Source organism: Syngnathus scovelli, chromosome 18 (genome assembly GCF_024217435.2).
Source record: "Syngnathus scovelli strain Florida chromosome 18, RoL_Ssco_1.2, whole genome shotgun sequence".
Classification (NCBI taxonomy): Eukaryota; Metazoa; Chordata; class Actinopteri; order Syngnathiformes; family Syngnathidae; genus Syngnathus; species Syngnathus scovelli.
The window spans coordinates 10,082,359-10,098,572 of NC_090864.1; the positions used below are offsets into that span (position 1 = coordinate 10,082,359).

The following is a 16,214-nucleotide window of genomic DNA, read 5'->3' on the forward strand; positions in this document are numbered from 1 at the left end:
CTTGCCTTGCCTAGCCCTGAGTAACTTTGCCCTTGCCTTGCTGTCGTCTCGCCATGCTTTCGCCTTGTACTTGCCTCGCCGTCTCTTGCGGTGCCTTGCCTGGCTTTTGCCTTGCCTTGCCTTGCCTTGCTGCGCCATGCCTTGCTGTGTCATGCCGTGCCGTACCGTGCCGTGCCGTGCCAGCTTGTGCTTGTGCCTGCCCGCGCCTGTGCCGTACCGAGCCTTGACGTGCCGTGACGTGCCCGTGCCTGTGCTTCCGCCCGTGCCAGTGCCGTGCTCTCCCGGGCCGTGCCTGTGCCTGTGCTTAAGCTTGTGCTTGGCTTGTGCTTGTGCCCGTGCCTGCGTCGAGCCGTACAATACTGTGCCGAACCTGGGCCTGTGCCTGTGCTTGTGCCTGCTTGTGCTCCGCCACGCCTGTACTTGTGCCACTGCTTGAGCCTGCGCATGCTTGTGCTTGTGCTGGTGCCAGCGCTTTGCCCGTGCTCGATCCTGTCTGGGCTTGTGCCTGTGCTTGTGCCTGTGCTTGTACCTGTGCCTGTGCTTGTGCCTGTGCCTGTGCTTGTGCTTGTGCTTGTGCTTGTGCTTGTGCTTGTGCCTGTGCCTGTGCCTGTGCTTGTGCCTGTGCTTGTGCCTGTGCCTGTGCCTGTGCCTGTGCTTGTGCTTGTGCTTGTGCTTGTGCTTGTGTCTGGCTTGTGCTTGTGCTTGTGGTTGTGGTTGTGCTTGGGGTTGTGCTTGTGGTTGTGCTTGACTTGTACTTGCCTTGCCTTGCGTTGCCTTGCCTTGCCTTGCCTTGCCTTGTACTTGCCTTGCCTTGCCTTGCCTTGCCTTGCCTTGCCTTGCCTTGCCTTGCCTTGCCTTGCCTTGCCTTGCCTTGCCTTGCCCTTCCTTGCCTTGCCTTGCCTTGCCTTGCCTTGCCTTGCCTTGCCTTGCCTTGCCTTGCCTTGCTTTGCTTTGCTTTGCCTTGCCTTGCCTTGCCTTGCCTTGCCTTGCCTTGCCTTGCCTTGCCTTGCCTTGCCTTGCCTTGCCTTGCCTTGCCTTGCCTTGCCTTGCCTTGCCTTGCCTTGCCTTGCCTTGCACTTGCCTTGTACTTGCCTTGCCTTCTACTTGCCTTGCCTTGCCTTGCCCTTCCTTGCCTTGCCTTGCCTTGCCTTGCCTTGCCTTGCCTTGCCTTGCCTTGCCTTGCCTTGCCTTGCCTTGCCTTGCCCTTCCTTGCCTTGCCTTGCCTTGCCTTGCCTTGCCTTGCCTTGCCTTGCCTTGCCTTGCCTTGTACTTGCCTTGCCTTGCCTTGTACTTGCCTTGCCTTGTACTTGTACTTGTACTTGCCTTGCCTTGTACTTGTACTTGTACTTGTACTTGCCTTGTACTTGCCTTGCCTTGTACTTGCCTTGCCCAGCCTTGCCTTGCCTTGCCTAGCCCTGAGTAACTTTGCCTTGCCTTGCTCTGTCGTCTCGCCATGCTTTCGCCTTGTACTTGCCTCGCCGTCTCTTGCGGTGCCTTGCCTGGCTTTTGCCTTGTCTTGCCTTGCCTTGCTGCGCCATGCCTTGCTGTGTCATGCCGTGCCGTGCCAGCTTGTGCTTGTGGCTGCCCGCGCCTGTGCCGTGCCGAGCCTTGACGTGCCGTGCCGTGCCCGTGCCAGTGCTTCCGCCCGTGCCAGTGCCGTGCTCTCCCGGGCCGTGCCTGTGCCTGTGCTCCAGCTTGTGTTTGGCTTGTGCTTGTGCCCGTGCCTGCGTCGAGCCGTACAATACTGTGCCGAACCTGGGCCTGTGCCTGTGCTTGTGCCTGCTTGTGCTCCGCCACGCCTGTACTTGTGCCACTGCTTGAGCCTGCGCATGCTTGTGCTTGTGCTGGTGCCAGCGCTTTGCCCGTGCTTGATCCTGTCTGTGCTTGTGCCTGTGCTTGTGCCTGTGCTTGTACCTGTGCCTGTGCCTGTGCCTGTGCTTGTGCCTGTGCTTGTGCCTGTGCCTGTGCCTGTGCTTGTGCCTGTGCCTGTGCTTGTGCCTGTGCTTGTGCCTGTGCTTGTGCCTGTGCCTGTGCTTGTGCCTGTGCTTCTGCTTGTGGTTGTGCTTGTGCTTGTGCTTGTGTCTGGCTTGTGGTTGTGCTTGTGGTTGTGCTTGTGGTTGTGCTTGTGGTTGTGCTTGTGGTTGTGCTTGTGCTTAGACTTGGATTTGGACTTGTGCTTGGACTTGGATTTGGATTTGTGCTTGTGCTTGGACTTGACTTGACTTGACTTGTACTTGCCTTGTACTTACCTTGTACTTGCTTTGCCTTGCCTTGCGTTGCCTTGCCTTGCCTTGTACTTGCCTTGCCTTGTACTTGCCTCGTCTCGCCATGTACTTGCCTTGTACTTGCCTTGCCTTGCCTTGCCTCGCCTTGCCTCGCCTTGCCTCATACTTGCCTTGCCTTGCCTTGCCCTTCCTTGCCTTGCCTTGCCTTGCCTTGCCTTGCCTTGCCTTGCCTTGCCTTGCCTTGCCTTGCCTTGCCTTGCCTCAGCCTTGCCTCATACTTGCCTTGCCTTGCCTTGCCTTGCCTTGCCTTGCCTTGCCTTGCCTTGCCTTGCCTTGCCTTGCCTTGCCTTGCCTTGCCTTGCCTTGCCTTGCCTTGCCTTGCCTTGCCTTGCCTTGCCTTGCCTTGCCTTGCCTTGCGCTGCCTTGCGCTGCCTTGCGCTGCCCTGCGCTGCCCTGCGCTGCCTTGCGTGCGCTGCCTTGCGCTGCCTTGCCTTGCCTTGAACTTGCCTTGAACTTGCCTGTATTTGCCTTGTACTTGCCTTGTACTTGCCTTGCCTTGCCTTGCGCTGCCTTGCGCTGCCTTGCGCTGCCTTGCGCTGCCTTGAACTTGCCTTGAACTTGCCTTGAACTTGCCTTGAACTTGCCTTGTACTTGCCTTGCCTTGCCTTGCCTTGCGCTGCCCTGCGCTGCCCTGCGCTGCCTTGCGCTGCCTTGCGTGCGCTGCCTTGCCTTCTACTTGCCTTGTACTTGCCATGGCCTTGCCTTGCCTTGCCTTGCCTTGCCTTGCCTTGCCTTGCCTTGCCTTGCCTTGCCTTGCCTTGCCTTGCCTTGTACTTGCCTTGCCTTGTACTTGCCTTGTACTTGCCTTGCCTTGTACTTGCCTTGCCTTCTACTTGCCTTGCCTTGTACTTGCCTTGCCTTGCCTTGCCTTGCCTTGCCTTGCCTTGCCTTGCCTTGCCTTGCCTTGCCTTGCCTTGTACTCGCCTTGTACTCGCCTCGCCTCGCCTCGCCTCGCCTTGTACTTTCCTCGACTTGACTTGTACTTGTACTTCTTGTACTTGCCTTGCCTTGCCTTGCCTTGCCTTGCCTTGCGCTGCCTTGCCTTCTACTTGCCTTGTACTTGCCTTGTACTTGCCATGGCCTTGCCTTGCCTTGCCTTGCCTTGCCTTGCCTTGCCTTGCCTTGCCTTGCCTTGTACTTGCCTTGCCTTGTACTTGCCTTGTACTTGCCTTGCCTTCTACTGATCTTGCCTTGCCTTGCCTTGCCTTGCCTTGCCTTGCCTTGCCTTGCCTTGCCTTGCCTTGCCTTGCCTTGCCTTGCCTTGCCTTGCCTTGCGCTGCCTTGCGCTGCCTTGCGCTGCCCTGCGCTGCCCTGCGCTGCCTTGCGTGCGCTGCCTTGCCTTGCCTTGCCTTGCCTTGCCTTGCCTTGCCTTGCCTTGCCTTGCCCTTCCTTGCCTTGCCTTGCCTTGCCTTGCCTTGCTTTGCCTTGCCTTGCCTTGCCTTGCCTTGCCTTGCCTTGCCTTGCCTTGCGCTGCCTTGCGCTGCCTTGCGCTGCCTTGCGCTGCCTTGCCTTGCCTTGAACTTGCCTAGAACTTGCCTTGAACTTGCCTTGTACTTGCCTTGTACTTGCCTTGTACTTGCCTTGCCTTGCCTTGCGCTGCCTTGCGCTGCCTTGCGCTGCCCTGCCCTGCCCTGCGCTGCCTTGCGTGCGCTGCCTTGCGCTGCCTTGCGCTGCCTTGCGCTGCCTTGCCCTGCCTTGCCCTGCCTTGCGCTGTCTTGCCTTGCCTTGAACTTGCCTGTACTTGCCTTGTACTTGCCTTTTACTTGCCTTGCCTTGCCTTGCGCTGCCTTGCGCTGCCTTGCGCTGCCTTGCCTTGCCTTGAACTTGCCTTGAACTTGCCTTGTACTTGCCTTGTACTTGCCTTGTACTTGCCTTGCCTTGCCTTGCGCTGCCTTGCGCTGCCTTGCGCTGCCCTGCGCTGCCCTGCGCTGCCTTGCGTGCGCTGCCTTGCGCTGCCTTGCGCTGCCTTGCGCTGCCTTGCCCTGCCTTGCCCTGCCTTGCGCTGCCTTGCGCTGCCTTGCCTTGCCTTGAACTTGCCTTGAACTTGCCTGTACTTGCCTTGTACTTGCCTTGTACTTGCCTTGCCTTGCCTTGCGCTGCCTTGCCCTGCCTTGCGCTGCCTTGCGCTGCCTTGCCTTGCCTTGAACTTGCCTTGAACTTGCCTGTACTTGCCTTGTACTTGCCTTGTACTTGCCTTGCCTTGCCTTGCGCTGCCTTGCGCTGCCTTGCGCTGCCTTGCGCTGCCTTGCCTTGCCTTGAACTTGCCTTGAACTTGCCTTGAACTTGCCTTGTACTTGCCTTGTACTTGCCTTGTACTTGCCTTGTACTCTCCTTGCCTTGCCTTGCGCTGCCTTGCGCTGCCTTGCGCTGCCCTGCGCTGCCCTGCGCTGCCTTGCGTGCGCTGCCTTGCGCTGCCTTGCGCTGCCTTGCGCTGCCTTGCCCTGCCTTGCGCTGCCTTGCGCTGCCTTGCGCTGCCTTGCCTTGCCTTGAACTTGCCTGTACTTGCCTTGTACTTGCCTTGTACTTGCCTTGCCTTGCCTTGCGCTGCCTTGCGCTGCCTTGCGCTGCCTTGCGCTGCCTTGCCTTGCCTTGAACTTGCCTTGAACTTGCCTTGAACTTGCCTTGTACTTGCCTTGTACTTGCCTTGCCTTGCCTTGCGCTGCCTTGCCTTGCCTTGAACTTGCCTTGAACTTGCCTTGAACTTGCCTTGTACTTGCCTTGTACTTGCCTTGTACTTGCCTTGTACTTGCCTTGCCTTGCCTTGCGCTGCCTTGCGCTGCCCTGCGCTGCCCTGCTCTGCCTTGCGCTGCCTTGCGTGCGCTGCCTTGCGCTGCCTTGCCTTGGCCTTGCCTTGAACTTGCCTTGAACCTGCCTTGAACTTGCCTTGAACCTGCCTTGTACTTGCCTTGTACTTGCCTTGTACTCGCCTCGCCTCGCCTCGCCTCGCCTCGCCTCGCCTCGCCTCGCCTCGCCTCGCCTCGCCTCGCCTCGCCTCATACTTGCCTTGCCTTGCCTTGCCTTGCCTTGCCTTGCCTCATACTTGCCTTGCCTTGCCTTGCCTTGCCTTGCCTTGCCTTGCCTTGCCTTGCCTTGCCTTGCCTTGCCTTGCCTTGCCTTGCCTTGCCTTGCCTTGTACTTGCCTCGCCTCGCCTCGTACTTGCCTCGCCTCGCCTCGCCTCGCCTTGTACTTGCCTCGCCTCGCCTTGTACTTGCCTCGCCTCGCCTCGCCTTGCCTTGCCTCTTACTTGCCTCGCCTCGCCTCGCCTCGCTTTGTCTTGCCATGCCTCGCCTTTCCTTGCGTTGTCTTTCCTCGCTTTGCCTTGCCGTACCGTGCCGTGCCAGCTTGTGCTTGTGCCTGCCTGTGCATGTGCCGTGCCGAGCCTTGACGTGCTTGTGCCTGTGCCTGTGCCTGTGCCTGTGCTTGTGCTTGTGCTTGTGCTTGTGCTTGTGCTTGTGCTTGTGCTTGTGCTTGTGCTTGTGCTTGTGCTTGTGCTTGTGCTTGTGCTTGTGCTTGTGCTTGTGTTTGGCTTGTGCTTGTGCCTGGATTGTGCTTATGCCTGGATTGTGCTTGTGCCTGGATTGTGCTTGTGCCTGGATTGTGCTTGTGCCTGGATTGTGCTTGTCCTTGTCCTTGTCCTTGTCCTTGTCCTTGTCCTTGTCCTTGTCCTTGTGCTTGTGCTTGTGCTTGTGCTTGTGCTTGTGCTTGTGCTTGTGCTTGTGCTTGTGCTTGTGCTTGGCTTTGTCATGGATGGAATGGAGCAGGGCGACCAAATGCAGCTTGGAACAGGGTTTATGGAGCAAACCATAGATACTCGATTATGGACATGAATAACGGAACAGACAGGTAACGAGAGGCAGGTGACTGTGATTAATACATAGATTGAGAGATACAGGAAGGGAGGGGCGAGCACACAGACACTGACAGTACCCCCCTCCCCCCCCCCCCCACCCCCACAAGGGACGGCTCCTGACGTCCCAAAAACCGAAACCCCCACGTGGCGAACTGGGGGGTGGGGTGTAAGCGCACCAGTCCAAACAACCTCACTGGCCTATGGCAAAGTCCTAACCACGCTCGGCGGCAACACTGGCGACATGAACCGCAATCAGCGGCTACTCGGGGACACGAACCGCAATCGGCGGCTACTCGGGGGACACGAAGCGCAATCGGCGGCAACTCTGGAACACGAACCGCAATCGCCGGCAACTCTGGAACACGAACCGCAATCGTTGGCAACTCTGGAACACGAACCGCAACTCTGGAACACGAACCTTTTCTTAGGGCCGGAGGAATTACGGATGTTCCTTTAGAAATTAGAATAGAGTTTGAGGAAATGCGGCAGACTGGTGCTTTTCTTTCCACTGTCAACGGCGTGCGGCTCAGCGATCAAATACATGGATGAATGAAACCACGGTCTTCAAACTACTCAGAGATTACCATATTTGGGGTCAATGAGGCTGGTACTGTCCCACTAGAGGGTTCCGTTCCCTAATAATTTGTTTTATAATGAATTTAAGGCCAGGAAAAATGATCAGAGCAATTCTGTTGATTGCGTTTTCCTTTTTCTCTGTATGTGCACTTGATAATTTAAAAAAAAAAAAAAAAAATCACATCAGACAGTAAGGAGACACCAAAGTAACAGCAGGATGTGAAGAGTCCGGGTGAGTCAGAGACGAGACAAGCAGGAAGGTCAGAACTTTGAGCATGGCAAGCAAGGGTGGAAATCCACTGACCGTGAGGTATTTCTGATGTGGCCGCAAAGTGGGAAAGGAAGCTTGGAGGTAGGACGAGAGCAGACAGGGAGGGCAGCTTGGGTGGTACAAAATGTAGCTTTTGTCTCCTTTAAACATCACCTCACCGACTCGTTTCATCCCGTCCGTGCGTGTGAAAATTACAAAGTCTTTATGTGCCGTTTCTGAAAACAAGGGTGGAACAATAAATTCCTATAACATTCCTCAAAGGCTAGAGACTCATGGAATCTCTGAGGCAGGAAATATTATGAATTAGAAGCAGCATGAGGTCATCGTCTGTAAGTCTACAAGCCACTTCAAGGGGCTCTGGTAAAGAGCAAAACTATATTGGGGAAGTGGCTGCAGAAAGAAACCTGCTCTGGTTTGCAAAGCTTGACTTCATCCCATCTGCGTCACATTCCATCTCTTTGCATGTTGAAAAAAAACTCAGAAGTCAACTAAATTATAAATAATTCATCAAGTTGAATATCACCATGACCACCGTGTTTAACAGGCTTGATGCTTGTTGGCCGAAGGAAGTACGAACTCCTTGTGAATTTTGATTCCTAACTGCAAAGCGGATGGCTCTTCAGATGTCCTGGAGGGGAATCAATCATTTTGTCAGCCTTTCCGGCACTGCAGCATTCAAAGAGCTTTATCAGCATCTCTGTAACCAAGGCAGCACAACAGACAATTTGTATGCAATCCGGTTAAACTGCTTATAGGGCATGTCACCATGACATATTGGTGGGGGGCTAAATAAATGATCCTTTCGAAGGTTATAAATAAATGACCTGAAATCTATCACATTTCCAGATAGTCTTTTTTGTAAACGCTACCATTTTTGTGTCTGCAGATAACTCAGGATGTACACTTGTGGTCATAGTGTTTTCTGGTAAACACCGCCCTCTGGCGGCTTTATAAAGAAAATACAACAGGTACCAAGAATGAATTAATTTATTAAGGGGAATTCCGGTCCTTTTAAGACCACACTAAAAATAATACAAGAATAAATGTATTATTTTATTAAGTAACTTGTCTTAACCTATGTGAGCTTCTCATGCAGCTGTTGGTTTTCTGCTCCTTATCTCTTGGCACGGTGGGGGGACACGGTTGACTTTGAGCAAGGTTCAGCACCTTGTCTCTCCCCAGAGCAGCCCGCATAGTCTGCTCTACAAGAACCTGAAGCTTGTCGTCCATTCTCCTGAGTGCAGACTCGTACGTGTGGCACTGGGACTTGAGCCTCCTGGTATCCTCCAGCAGTCTGTTATTCTCCTGGCTGGCACGCTTGCGCTTCATAAACTCCGTGTCTCGGGCCTTCTGCACCCTCGCCAGGGTCTCGGCCGAGGTGGAGGCTGCCAGCTGGTATTCCTTCCTCTCCCGTAGCGCGTTCTTCAGTTCGTTGTGCAAACGCTGGTTCTGGATGTAAACCTCCGGAACCTCGCCGAAGCGCTTGGAATGCAGCAAGCCCTTCTGCACCATCTCCGTCCACTCCGTTTGGAAAGTGTTAAGAGTTTCTGTCATCCTCATTTGACTGAGAAAATTGCGTACAAACTCGTCTGCAGTGATGCGCGGTTCGGAGGCGCTTGTACCGGTCCCGGAAGAATCTGTTTGAGTTCTCTTCTCACGCTCATTTATAGTTTTGACTGTCGCTTCCAAATCTTCTTCTCCTTCTGTTAAGCTGCAGTAGTCATCATCACCAATGTCATTATCACCATCTTCATAATTTTCTTCATCTTCTTCTGCTTCATTATCAGTAGGCCTTACATCACCATTCTCATTACCACCATCATCATGATGATCATTATCACCGACACCATTAGCACCATCATCATCATCGTCATCAACAGCATTATCTTCTTTACCATCAGGAACTTGTTCCATTGGGTTATCGTCTGGGTTCATAGTAAGGTAAAAAACAACAACACTATGCCTCCTTGAGCAGCATCATTCTGAATTCAACCCGAGTTGTAAATCCACCAGCAAAATGTGGCAACGTCCAAAAAACATCGTCAGCTCTCGTCGAATATATTTAAATAGACAAACGTGGTGACGTTCCTATATCATCGCGTCACAACTTGTTAATGACTTTTCTGTAGGATTTCTCGGTCTTTTCCGTTGTTGTTGTTACCGGTTTCCATGGAGACGGCAGATGAGTTCACGCGAGATGTCGCAAAACTGCGTCACTGGCGACGCAAACCGCGCGAGAGTTCTGTCTTCTCGCTTTCCGTCGTCAGCTAACTGTCATGGCGGACTACCGAGAAGCGCCCTTGGCAACACGACCAAAAACATTGGACCCAAATGAATATTTCAACCTTTCGCCCGAGTATCGAAGGGCTGAGGAGGCCAGGGCGAAATTGCGGGCGAATCTGAAGAGGCAGTACCAGATGCAACTTAACAACCCGCATAGAAAAGAACTGATTGTAAGTACCGAGCTAACAGTGTCAACCTTGGACAAACAGTCAAGCTAACATGCTAACCTTGTTGACAAATCAGTAATATAAAACATGACGTTATGGAAATCAACAGTTGCAATGGGTTTCAAACAATATACTGAAACGTGGAAGAAATGTCAGTACTCACCCAGAGAGGCTTCATTTTTCATCAGCTTTGACGTGCTGTACTTTTCGGATGTCCATAGCTTCAATTGATGCGTAAATCTTTGATTGCTGCTGGAAACCGGTCTTCAGTCAAAAATATCCACAAACAAACTCATACGGGACAAAATTCCTTAAAATAACTGTGACCATTCAAACTGGGATTGTAGAAGTATTTGAAATGCTAAATGCATTTTTCATTTAAGGGGACACACCTGCAAAGCAGCGTGCAAGAAACGTTCAATCAACCCCCTGTTAAGCACAACACTCATAATAGTTGAAATGTCGGGAATAAAAAGCTCAATTCCAATTTAAAAAGTGCATAAAAAATATTGGAAGTAGGACAGACAGACATTTTGCTCTTGTGTCACAGGAAGATCCCGCCCTGACACGCTGGGTGTTTGCCCGTGCAAACCCCTACGAACACTTCAAGCCCACCTTCAAGACATCTCTGTTGGGTACCATGTTTGGTCTTTTTCCACTCGTCTTCTTATGCTACGTCTTCAAGACGGACAGGGTATGTGCACTAGTTGATTGTTTTAATTTAATGGCTTCATTATTGATACAGTATGTATACGCTGCTTTGCCTCATCATACTGTATGTTGGTTGTTTCTCTGCAGGACAATCGAGAAAAAAAGATTAAAGATGGAACGCTGGTACGCAAGTTCAATTTGACATCATGAGATTCACTGTACAAAGACCATCCTGTCTTTTGTTTTGGTGTGTGTAATTATTAATAAAAGAAATGTCGACTATCATACACGTTTTGGTTTTATTTGATGAGAACAAGGTGAATGCTGGGAAGAATCACAATTAATTGATTAACAGATTTTAATTGGCCCTCGTTATGTCGTTACCCGTAATTTAGTGTTTTCTGGGTTTCCAGTTGGGATTAAAGTGGCTGCGTAGATTTTCCCAGCATTGGTAATAGCTCTTGTCAAGCTTCTGGCATGTCTCCAGACCCCACTTGGTCACAGCCATGCTGAGGGACGACTCGAACATGAACGCCTGAGGAAGGTACGATGTTAAATTTGTTTTTTATGATTAGTATTGTTTGAGGGGGGTCAGGGTTTTTACCATCGTTCCTTCAGCCACCCTTTCTGGTTTGAGCTCAGTCACGCTGTTCTTCTCAAAACATTCTGCATCAGGGCCATGTGGGGTCATGATGCTGTGGAGACTGGCCCCTCCTGGCTGGAAACCTTCTTCTTTGGCTTCATAGTGGCCCTTTATCAGCCCCATGAACTCACTCATGCAGTTACCTTAAAACACCAGCAGGGGGAGCTATTACACAACAGCAGAACATACAGTGGATGTTTTGTCTCAAATTACATTTGCTGGCCTTGTAGAGGATTATTGTGAACATCTATTAGTAGCTTTTACTGGCAAGTTAGAAATTACAGATGCAAGAGTTTAACAAGTAAGGTGCAAATGCATCTATTTTCCAACAAGTGCCTTAATATTATGACTTACGGTGATAATACGGTGGACGGAAGGTGTGGTCAGCAACACCCCAACGCGGAGGGAAGATGACAAAGTCGGCAATGGCCACACCCGGTCTGGTAGATTTGGCAGTCAACACGGTAAAGATGGATGGATCCTGTACAATATTAGCAGGAAAAAAAATTAACTTCCATGGAAGAGCTTTTGTTAAGGAAAATGTTCTTCACAAATGAGAGAGACTCACAGCATGGTCAAAGGCCACACAGTTGATGACCATGAAGTTGTTGAGGTTGTACTTGTATGGTGTGTAGTTGCCGTGCCAGGCGACCACGTTGAAGGGAGAGAAATTCTAACGGAACAGAACGATTCAACTGAGGGCAAGTAGGCAACTCACACAAAGCAGTTTGAGAAGACCAACAATAAATGATGTCATTGTACTCTGGGGGTGGTGTGGCTTGACATAAAGGAAGGCTAGAGGGAAATGCTCATTATGAAAATGTTTTTGCTTCTCTTCCATTCCGGTTGTTCTTTGTGAGGCAAGTATTACTCAGTAATTGGCCCCAAAAAAATCAAACTTTGACAAACTTTCATCATTTCAACATTCACTTGGTGTTGATGGAGGTGTACAATAGCCACAGTGGGTGCAAAGCTATTTCTTTATCTTGATTGTTAAAAAAAAAAAAAGCAATTTTGTAGCATTGCTCTTTTGAGAAAAAAGAAATACAGCAGCAGCTGTAAAATCGATATAGTTCATTACAACTCAAGTTGTCTTCTTGACCTTGACAGTCTTTACACACACATTACCACACATTGAAAATAAGTCCTAGTTCATTACATAACCTAAATCAACGAAACACATGTGGAGTTGCTCCTGCACTCAAAAGATCTCGGGTCAACCTGGTGCCGGATTATTCCTGAACATTCACTTGCGGTGGCTCGGCTAGATGTGATTAAAATGAAAAGTGGAAGAGAGTTGCACACGTACGCACAAAAACAAACATATTGGCCCAGTCAAGCAAATAATAAGTTAATTTGAGCAATTTTGCTGCTCGGCGGGGGGTACAAAACAGCATGAAAAGATGGGAGCATCTTCCCTAAAATGAGACCTCCCATCTTATTTTCCTGCCCCCCTTCTCAGCCCACGCTCCAGGCATCAGGGGAAAAAAAAAAAAAAGCTGCCACCTTTAACCCACGACCCAAAAAAAAAAAAAAAAAAAACATCTTTAAATGTTTGGCCTGTCTCCTCTTACATAATGAGGACTTTTATAGGAGGACGTTCGGCGATTCTCCGAGTGAACGTTGGAATTAATGAATGGCTTAACTTGTTTTTTTCACTCATGAGCGTCTTAACTAATTATGAGTGATTAAGACGCATAATTGAGGCGGAAACATTTCGATATTAAATCACCAGGGATGGCAAATCAATCAGCGGCGGCGGCTAATGGATCACATGCGTTCCGAGGACAGTTCCCTCGTTAGTCATTGTCGCGCTTGACTGGTGTTTACTGAAGCGCATGCAGACTTCAAATGGGGTAATAGGGCAAAGAGATTTTACATGGCACACTTTGGAAGTACAAGGACACAAAAAGCACACAAAGCACCTGTTGGCAAGCAAAGAGCTTTCCTTGGTACTTATTGATGACGGTGTAACCTGTGGACACTTCCCGATCCTCGTACCACGCCGTCGGACATTGGAAGTCTCTCGGGTTGGCCAGACCGTTGGCTCCTGCAAAAAAAATGTTGTTTTATTGTTTTAAGTCTTCTTTACACGACCGTCAAATCCATTCAAAAAATGTGTATGCTAGAAATAATAAATAAATATTTTTTTATAAGAAGGGTGCATGGAGTCATTTTTATACGATTATATACCCACCTATAGGTCCAAGGTCAGGGAGTTCAAAATGTGCTCCATACACCTCCAAGATATAACCTCTGGTTTCTCCAAACACGTCCACACTGAAGCGCATTCCTTGCTGCAGCGAACCCACAAAAAAAAGCTTACAAATACTTTTTTTTTATGACAAAGCTTGAAGATCTAAAGGGGTATCTTCAAAGGTGTGTCACAATACTGAGTCCATGTTGTGCAGACATGTCAACCTCCCCAAATAGTGGATTGCAAGAAAAGGTACCTGAATGACACATATCTCATTGGGCTCCACCATCATCTTGCCAAACTCTGTGGTGATCAAGAGCTCACCTTGCTGTGGCACTATCAGGGGCAAACAGTAGATGGACCAGCAAAAAAAAAAAATATGAAGGAATAAGCGCGCTCAGAATTGAGCAATCAGTGTTCCCGTGCCAGATAATGGTGTAAACATCCCTCCTTTTTATTTTGCTCACCGATCAGAAAGTCTCCGTCGGAGTTGTTGAAGCATCTGGAACACGGGAAACAAGATACAACATTGGGGTCCAGCTTCAAAATTGAATGTTATAAACACTCATTTTTCCTTTGCAAAGGTGACAATTTTGATTGACACTGTTAGAAGGCCGTTCATTAAATAAAAAAATAAATAAAAAACATGAATCCATTCTCACTTGTTCATCATGGAGGTGTTGCAGGTGTACACGTGGATGCCAATGCCATTGCGAGATTTTGCATCGCCAGCTCCGCAGATGGTGTGCAGACCCTGCAAGATTCACATACGATGATAATCACACTGAAAGCCGCCGATTTCAACTTGGCAATGAACCCACAGCGGCAAAATCGACTCTCTTCTCGGAAGACTTTGGAATGGAAAATGGCCGCCATCGCATCTGTTAGAAGAAGCACAAATAGAATCTCATGATTCATATATATATTTTATTATTATTATTATTGATTTATTTTTTGTTTCAGTGTGTCACCTGGTTGGGATCAGGCTCCACATTGTCCCAGTTGTCCGTCAGATTCCCGCAGTCAGCGGGGACGAAAGGCTTATGCTTGACAGATGGGAGAATACGATAAAGCCAGCTGTACACCATTATTAAAAAGATCAAATTAATTTGACAGATGAAAACTGTATGGATAAATCAGAAAAAGATGGAGACCTCCTCTTATTGGCCGGCCGCGGGCAGGTGAAGGCCGAGCCCGAGAGCTGCTCAGCGTACAAGCCATAGGGGCACACCTGAGGGTTGTTCTATAGAGACATAAGATGCTGCATTCAGGTACCATCGTAAAAATGTATATTCAAACTAAACTTGTCTGTTTCCTACCTGTCCTTCAGGAAGAGAACCAGGGCAGCGAGGGTCTTCAGAGGAGAATTCGTTGCCAAATCCACACAAGTACTGCAAAAGAGAAAGACACACACACACACACACACACACACTCACTATGCAGCTTCATTGTGATGCAAGATAAATGCGTTCACGCTGTTTATAATTCAATTTGAAGGCTCATCATTAAATGTTTTTCTTAATTGTTGTCACATGGATTCACATTAGATTTGTGACAAAACAAAGCACAGTCACCCATTGTCGGGTGTTCTAAAAAAAGAGGATAATTAAATCGACACTATCCAGTGCACACTTTTCGTGCTACTGAAAAATTTGCACCACTGTATAACCAAGGCATGTTTAGAAATCTTGCTGAGTCATTGTTAGTGTGCACACTCAAATGTGTTCCATGTGTGGAACTCTTTATGGCTCTATGTCTAAAAAAAAAAAACCCAAAAAAACAATAAAGCTTTTATTTAATAGACATTTTATGGACTTTACTGGCTTTGTTTTGTGACTTTTCCTCAAAAAGTTTCATGTTTTCACGGGCAGCTGTTGAATGCCGCATCCTGATTGGCTAGGAGCAACACCGCCCGTTTCTCAGCCTGCTTAGTTTGAAGATATTCAAGCTTATTTGTTGCACGTTTCAATATTTTGTGATGGTAAAATCAGAACTGATTTCGGTGAAATATTTCTTTTTTTTTTCCCCCTGTCCAACTTTCCTAACTCAGAATTTACATAGCTATATTTAATTTTTTCCACACCCATTCGTATTTGACAACCATGACAGTTATTTTGAAGCCAAATAAATGTTTGCCTTACCTTGAGTTCAGCCATTCTGTCGTCCAACCCGGAGAAAGTTGCAAGAGTTACACGAGGTATAAATGAATGTTGCTCACAACATTCTCCTGGAGCAAACTCCGCTGCGTGCCCAGAGTGCGTGGACGAGGGGGGCTGGATTTATTCTCTGTGTCAATATGGCTTCAATTAGGCTTTTGCAGACTGTGTGACGCAATGACGGAGAGCCTATAGCAAAAAGGGAAAGAGGACAGGTCAAAGGTGGGACGGAGCACAAATAAGGGTCCAATTCTGCCAGCTAAAAAAAGCATGAGATGTTTTTTTAAAGCTTTTGAGGTAACATGAGATGAGGTTAATTAATTAACAATTTCACGCACAGAATTTTCAACTAATATGACGACACCAAGTTTCTATTATAGAAGCACAGTGAAATGTAAATATGATTATTTTTTTATTTGTGTACCAAACATTGATAGTTCGCCATGGACGACAGCTTCATGCTAAACAAAAACATGCAGGGCTGGAAAAAGGTTATGCATAAGGCAATTTTTTTCCATTTATCTTTAAAATAGGCGGTCAAACGAGGGTCTACCCCAGGCGCGCGTATCAAACCGAATCAATTTCGTCTTTCCCATTCATGCCTGGCTTGTCCATTTGGTGTTTTCCCCGCAAGTGTTGTTGGGGAAGGGTAAATGAAGGCAATTCTCCTAGCGAGGCGCAAATAAACTCGCCGCGGCAGAAGTAAGGCTTCCTCCGGCGAGGCGTGCAGTCAAGCCCGGGCCTCCCCGCTGGCAGGCAGTTAGGGTGCCGCGCCAGACGAGAAAGCCCAAACGGTGGCCCAATATCATGTCCCCGTTCCCGGAAATTGATCTGCAGCTTGCACGGGGAAAGAAAATAGGCCATTTTAATTTCATCCCCGAGTCTCATGATAGAATTCGAGAGTATTTGGGTGCAATCCGGTTGCTGGCCGTGTGCGAGGCGAAGAAAACTGTTGACAAATAGACTTGTATCTATGCATGCGTAAGTGGGCCAGAAAAGCTTTGTTATTAGATGCCTGCTGAACTGAATGGCTCGACGGTAAATGGTACACTCGCTTGCCGCAGTGTTCCACTATGCATAAACAAGCAATCACATGCACAAAAAGTACACAATGTTCACTTTGACTCCTATATA

General features: G+C 49.1%; 2 protein-coding genes across 2 annotated transcripts; one reads left to right on the forward strand and one right to left on the reverse strand.

The window, feature by feature from the left end:
* The first annotated feature begins 9,216 nt into the window (after positions 1-9,216).
* On the forward strand, positions 9,217-10,369 carry ndufb4 (NADH:ubiquinone oxidoreductase subunit B4). The gene is made up of 3 exons (XM_049749238.2): positions 9,217-9,436; positions 9,984-10,127; positions 10,232-10,369. Exons 1-3 carry the CDS (start codon positions 9,260-9,262, stop codon positions 10,292-10,294), a joined length of 384 nt encoding a protein of 127 aa, XP_049605195.1. The 5' UTR covers positions 9,217-9,259; the 3' UTR covers positions 10,295-10,369.
* hgd (homogentisate 1,2-dioxygenase) lies at positions 10,365-15,232 on the reverse strand. Its single transcript, XM_049749237.1, has 14 exons — positions 15,066-15,232; positions 14,244-14,315; positions 14,079-14,167; positions 13,896-14,001; positions 13,746-13,805; positions 13,587-13,678; positions 13,392-13,426; positions 13,181-13,260; positions 12,925-13,024; positions 12,653-12,777; positions 11,296-11,400; positions 11,082-11,208; positions 10,689-10,870; positions 10,365-10,619 (listed from the first exon to the last, which is right to left on the reverse strand). The coding sequence occupies exons 1-14, from the start codon at positions 15,078-15,080 to the stop codon at positions 10,476-10,478; spliced, it is 1,332 nt and encodes a 443-aa protein (XP_049605194.1). The 5' UTR covers positions 15,081-15,232; the 3' UTR covers positions 10,365-10,475.
* Positions 15,233-16,214: the final 982 nt, after the last annotated feature.